The 7,003-nt window shown below is 42.7% G+C and overlaps 1 protein-coding gene across 1 annotated transcript; it reads left to right on the forward strand.

The window, feature by feature from the left end:
• The first annotated feature begins 3,993 nt into the window (after positions 1–3,993).
• Positions 3,994–4,942, forward strand: OR10G3 (olfactory receptor family 10 subfamily G member 3). The gene is given in 4 exon segments (XM_059056970.1): positions 3,994–4,012; positions 4,015–4,154; positions 4,156–4,383; positions 4,385–4,942. Coding segments are annotated over 4 exon segments (945 nt in total).
• The last annotated feature ends 2,061 nt before the right edge of the window (positions 4,943–7,003 follow it).

The following is a 7,003-nucleotide window of genomic DNA, read 5'->3' on the forward strand; positions in this document are numbered from 1 at the left end:
AACTCATCTACTGAAATGGGGTCAAGCCTGTGCCTTTGCCCAATTTAAAAAGATGCCCATCCCCTGGGCAAATCAGCCACTAACAGTTTTTTAAACGATCAATATTACAGATTTATAGTCAATTTGTGGTCCACTAATGATTCCCATATCTTTTTCAAACATGTTTGTACTAGATGACCTTTTATATTTTAATCAGGTCACAATTCAAAAACACATTGCATCAATATCTTCACAGTCTAGGTCTCTGTTAAGTGAAAATCCTACTAACCCCCACAGGCAATGGTCTACATTTTTTATTTTTTATTTATTTATTTTTTTTGTGGTACGCGGGCCTCTCACTGTCGTGGCCTCTCCCGTTGCGGAGCACAGGCTCCGGACGCGCAGCCTCAGCGGCCATGGCTCACGGGCTTAGTTGCTCCGCGGCATGTGGGATCTTCCCGGACCGGGGCACGAACCCGTGACCCCTGCATCAGCAGGCGGATTCTCAACCACTGCGCCACCAGGGAAGCCCCAATGGTCTACATTTTTGAGAATCGCTCAGTGTGATAGAATGCCAGACTATGAAAGGAGATGGGAACTTCACAGATTCATGGTAACAAAATTTGACTTGTTTAATTTTAGAACTTGCACTTAATTCTACTACACCTAGGTCTAGAAATAGAGCAGCAATCGGGACTTCCTTGGTGGCACAGTGGTAAGACTCCGTGTTCCCAATGCATAGGGCCCGGGTTTGATCTCTGGTCAGGGAACTAGATCCCACGTGCGTGCTGCAACTTATAGTTCCCATGCCACGACTAAGGAGCCAGTGAACCACAACTAAGGAGCCCGCCTGCTGCAACTAAGACCCAGCACAATCAAATAAACAATTTTTTTAAAATAGCACATATTTTTTTAAAGAAAGAAAGAAAGAAATAGAGCAGCAACCCCAGGTTGGAATCTTTGGCATAATGAACAATCAAACTCTTAAAATTGTTATTTACATCACAGACAAAGCTGTGGCTTCAGGACACTGAGGATTAATGTTACCAATGAATTTTTTAAACTAATGATTTAGCAATCTGAAATAACATGAATTACTAAAATATTTTCGCTTATTTGTGGGAAGGAATGCTAAGTCAAATGTAGAAAGAGTACTGGACTGAAAACCATAAAACTTGTTGGAGTATAGTCAGCACGATTCAACTGTGGAGCTCCTTTGTCATTTAACTCCTCTAAGGATCATGAGGACACCAAACAGGTATAAAATACTGTCACTATTCTGTGAGTTCATATTCCCCTAGTCCGTTGAGGTTTAATCAGTGCCATGTTTTTTTCTCTTTCTGCTGTGTTCATCTCTGTCTGTCTGTCTGTCTGTCTCTCTCTTTTTCTCTCTGTCTCTCTCTCTCTGTCTCTGTCTCTCTCTCTCCTCCCCTTTCCCTCTCTCTCTCTCTCTCATTCTCTCTCTCTCTGTTCCTCCCACCCCTCCCTACCCCCTCCCCTCTCCAACTCTTCATCTCTCTCCTTCTCTCCAGTTCTGTTATTGAAAGGCTTTAAGACATCTCAGACCCACATCTGGGATATTAATGAATCAGAGTAAGTAGACGGGTGTTCACCCAATGAATATCAAATTCATGCTTGGAGATCTATGATAATGGCAGTGGCACAGGGAAGAAGGTCATAACATATCATAGGTAAAGGAAGTTGTCCTATTAGTCTCTGTGACTGAATAGGGAAGAAAAATTGTTAAAGAAACAAAGAGTAAAATTTTTGCAACTGGAATAAAATTACACTTATTACAAACAGGGCTACACCCCTTCCCTTCATCCCTCCCATTAAAATGGCTCTAGGGCTTCCCTGGTGGCGCAGTGGTTGAGAATCCACCTGCTGATGCAGGAGACACGGGTTCGTGCCCCGGTCCAGGAAGGTCCCACATGCCGCGGAGCAACTAAGCCCGTGAGCCATGGCCGCTAGGCCTGCGCGTCCGGAGCCTGTGCTCCGCAACGGGAGAGGCCACAACAGTGAGAGGCCCGCAAAAAAAAAAAAAAAAAAAAAAAAGGCTCTAAAATCTAAATGTAAGATTAGGAAATACTCTTCTTTCTGGTTCAATAAAAGAATTAACACAGAGTTTGCGGACCTGAATTCCCTATCTACAGGAAATCTCCCAAAAGTAATAACACTTCCTACAGAAAAATTCAGAGAACAGATAATGTTCCCTAATGCAAACAAGAAAATGGTATAGAAAACAAATGAGGAAAAAATGACTAGGGAACTCTAAGAAGTTCCCTAGTGTTGAAAAGAAGAGAGCCATGGGAAATAATAAAGGCAATCTAAAAGAGATATAGACTCAGGAAGAAAATAATTAAAGTAAAATTTTGTCAGTTTACTCTCACTGATGCCCAGAAGAAAAAGATATTGTACCTGAAGGAAGATTATAGTATTCCTTTAGGTAAAGGGACTGTGTGATTCACCAGGTGTAATTCAGTGAGACCTACTGCAGGATAAATTAAATGTGCTCCATCAAATTCCCTTTGCTCTGATTCAAAACTTAGAAATATACATCTGATTCCTAATTTGATTTCCAGAGGGCTTGATATTAGTAAGTAGTTCCTCTGATTGGTAAACACACCATTTCAGTCATGGGAGTGAGATCTCCCACTATAAATTAACAAATTGGTTGTTTGATTTACAAATCATTCTCTCAAGTATTTGAATAGCATGAACTTATTTCCCAATGCCTGATTCCTCTCAGGAGACCTAACCAAATCAGGCTTCTAAATCTGCAGAGTTTAACATCAAATTTTGTGACCCCAGAAGGCTATAGCATCCCATGACAACCAGACCAAAGCAGTCACTTGAGCTCATTCAAGCCAAGACTGCTGTTGGGCACAGTCATGAATTTCTCAAGGAACTTGTGTGGGACCTTAAACCTTCTGCACTTTCTGAAGTTGGGAAGCGGGAGGAGGAGGCCAGTGTCTGTAGCCGTGGCATCTAGAAGAGCTCTGTGGTCAACTTTTTGGAGTTCCACCATCACTGATTTCCTGCAACTAAAATATTTGAAACTAAAAAGTCACAACTGCTATTCCACTTGAAAGAGGAGAACATGACATGGGGTAGAAGGATTTCCTGCTTCTTCTTTTTTTTTTTTTTTTTTTTTTCGGTACACAGGCCTGTCACTGTTGTGGCCTCTCCCGTCGCGGAGCACAGGCTCCAGACGCGCAGGCTCAGTGGCCATGGCTCACGGGCCCGGCCGCTCCGCGGCATGTGGGATCTTCCCGGACCGGGGCACAAACCCGTGTCACCTGCATCGGCAGGCGACCTCTCAACCACTGCGCCACCAGGGAAGCCCCATTCTCTTCCTTTAACTGTAAACAACTTAAAGAGTAGACTTGTGTAGTATCAAGCACTGTCACACACAACTAGCTATTTAATCAAAATTCTATTCTATTCTCTCTACTACAAAGGGGAAAAAAATGAATCTTCTCATTCGCTTTCTGCATACTCCCTACTCTATGTAAGTTTATGTCCTGGAAGAGACAAGAACAAGCCAGTGGCCTCTGGAAGTTTCTGAACTGGCAGACCATCGAACAAAACAAATGTCCTTTCCCACACATGTTGTTTCCAGTTAACCCTTAATCTTTTGCCAAAGTGTTCTAGGTGCAAACACCTACAAGCAGACTCTTTCTGTAAAGGTCCAAAGAGTAAATATTTTAGGCTTTGCAATCCAAACACATCTACTCAACTCTGTCATCATAGCACCAAAGCAGCTACAGACAATACGTAAAAGTAAATGAGCATGGCTGTGTTCCAAAGGAACTTTATTTATAAAACAAGCCACCCCCTGCCTTAGAACCTACTTTCTCCCTATTTGTCATCTTTCCACATAAGAGAGAATTTTCTCTGCTACTGTCCCTTGTTTCTTTTTTTCACCTCTTTCTCTTGTTCCTCCTCACTTCCCTCTCACCTCCATGCTAAACTCCTGTTTTGTCCGTTTTCTAGGTAAAATCTCTCCGGAGGATGGAAAGAGTCAACAGCACGCGTTGACTGAGTTCATTCTGACAGGAATTCCCTACCCACCCCCGCTAAAGATGTTTCTCTTTGCGTTCTTTTTGCTAATCTACATCCTGACTCATCTGGGAAAACTGCTCATTCTAATCACTGTGTGGGTACCCACTGTGTGGGTAGCTCCACCCCCATCCCATGTACACCTTTCTTGGTGTTCCCTCCATCATCGACATGGGCATCTCCTTCCTCATGATCCCTCATCTCATGATGAACTTCACTTTAGGCATCAAACCCATCCCATTTGGTGGCTGTGTGGCTCAACTCTATTTCTATCACTTTTTGGGCAGCACCCAGTGCTTCCTCTACACCCTGATGGCCTACGGTAGGTAGCTGGCACTATGCTGCCCCCCTGCAGTACCCCATTCTCACGAATGCTAAGCTGAGTACTTTGCTTGTGGCTGGAGCTTGGGTGGCAGGATCCGGCCATGGGGCTCTCCAGGCCATCCTAACCTTCCGTCTGCCTTGCTGGGGGCCCAACCAGGTAGATTACTTCTTCTGTGACATCCCTGTAGTTTTGAGACTGGCCTGTGCTGATACAACAGTCAATGAGCTTCTGACCTTTGTGGACACTGGGGTAGTGGCTGCCAGTTGCTTCTTCCTGATCCTCCTCTCCCATATACAGATCATTCAGGCCATCCTGAGAATCCGTACAGCTGAAGGGCAGCACTGGGCCTTTTCAACCTGTGGAGCCCATGTAACCGGGATAACCGTGTACTATGTGCCCTGTGCCTTCATCTACCTGAGGCCTGAAACCAACAGCCCCCTGGATGGGGCAGCTGCCCTATTCCCCACAGACATCACTCCTTTCCTCAACCTCCTCATCTATACTCTGCGGAACAGAGAGGTGAAGCTGGCCCTGAAAAGAATGATAGGAGGCCCAGGGACTAAGAGTGAGGTTTGAAAGTGTCTGTCCCCCACTGGGGGAAACTTCACATTTACAATTTATTCTACTGTTTAGATTTCAGTGAGTTTTTTTACTTTTTCTCTCTTACGTAGCCACATAATATTCATACAACAGGATTAAATACAGTTGAAAGTAAAATACTTTGCAGCAGTTCCTTAGGGTCTCCTTCAGATAAGCTTCAACTGCTCCAAGAGTAGTGAGTGAGACTAAGGCCATCAGAAGGTAGGCTGGCACATTTAGACATCCAAAGGATTGGCATACCAAAAGCATCCAACAGGCCCTTTGGCCTGTAGGCAATTACTCAAGCTGTCAGATGATGAACTATAGTTCTTTTGATAGGAGAATGTTCTTCAGTTCTGTTCCAACTGGATATATACCTTAGGAGCTAGTGCTGGAAAAGAAACTACAGATGTCCTGCTGTGTGCATCTTTACACTCCTGGGTTTGGGGAGTTACTGAGGCCACGGCCACTATGGGATGTGAAGAGGAACTAAAGTACTTACTCTACCTTGCCAGCTGAAGAAATAAACCTTCTCTTAAATTGGTGCTTTCACAAACCAAACCAAATTAAATAATCCAAAAAAAGAGAATGCAATAAAGTCTCTCCAAATGTCTCAATAATAAATTACCCCACACAAAAAATAAAGCTCAATGTGAAATTTCCCATTAAAAGAAAATAGGGCCATTAATCAGGGCATCAGGATAATTTATCCAAATTAGTATTCCATATCAAAATTAGATTTGTGAGGTTGACAAGCTTTCATTGAGTTGGCCAGGGCTTAATCAATGTGGGCAAATTGTGTGCAATATCTCTGGTTTCAACCACTTAGCACCTCCAATCTTACCCTATTATGCCTCTGCCTCATTCTGCAGCTTTTTGTATTGGATGATTGCTTTATCCATGTGAATGAAATCATGTTATCTATAAAGCAAAATCTCTTGGTCATAGCAGAGTCAACAGTTTGGTCATGTGAATGTTTATCTCCAAAGGACTCACAAGTTCATCTAAGTCATATAGGAGACAGAAAATTAACCATTATCCCTTGGATGAAGCTGACCCACACAATTTCCTAATATTTTGTTCAGAAAACCAATATCCTAGATATCAACTCGCTCAAATTAGAGTATTACTTGTGAAATATCTTAACGAATAAAGTAGTTGAATTGTGAATTACAAAAATAAGCTTAAATCTATAGCTCATGAGCCAAAAAAATTTCCAAAGGCCATTATACATCTTGTCCCTGTTTTCCCAGGTGCTTACCACAATTGCTATTATAGCTGTTGTCCTAACAATTAATAAAATAACATTAAAGTGATCTGTAAATGTATAATAAAAATACAGATCAACATGAAATAATACTGAAGAAAACATTTGTTTAAAAAGTAGATCGAGCACTGTTATGAATTTGTTAAATTAACACATATTAAGTGGACCACAAGGTACCAGATAACAAACCATGGTTCAACAACAGACCACACAGGGCTTGAAATAGAGAAGTTTATTACTCACAGGTCCTGGAGGCAGTACCCAGCGTGCCTCAAGGGGCTGTACAGGGAGGTCAAGGCAGTGTGCAGACAGAGAGAGGCAGGATCTAGGGCACATGCCTTTATTCAAGTCCATGTATAGAGTGTTTTGGGTTCCAGGTTAAGGCCGGATTAATCAATTCAAACAAAAAGAGCAGAATTTTGGTAAGCCACATGTGGGTCTTAACTAATGGGCACATAAGGGAAAGGTGCTGGAAGGCAGGGGAGATAGTTAACTATTAGCACTGCTGGGGAAGTCATACCAGGAACTTTGATTTGCTTGTGACTCTGAGGGCTGCTGTCTATGGTAGGTACTCACATGAGGGGCCAAGGGTCAGTTTAAGGCCACTTTAGGCTGCTTGGCCATTGTACTTTGGACTGTACCAGGGGAAGTCACTGTTTAAAACAGTATAGCAGTTCCTAAAAAATTAAAACTAGAATTACCATATGATCCAGTGATCCCATTTCTGGGTTACACCTAAAGGGTTGAAAGCAGAGCCTCAAAGATATTTGTACACCCATGTTCATAACAAC

This window comes from Kogia breviceps, chromosome 3 (genome assembly GCF_026419965.1).
Source record: "Kogia breviceps isolate mKogBre1 chromosome 3, mKogBre1 haplotype 1, whole genome shotgun sequence".
NCBI classification, from domain to species: Eukaryota; Metazoa; Chordata; class Mammalia; order Artiodactyla; family Physeteridae; genus Kogia; species Kogia breviceps.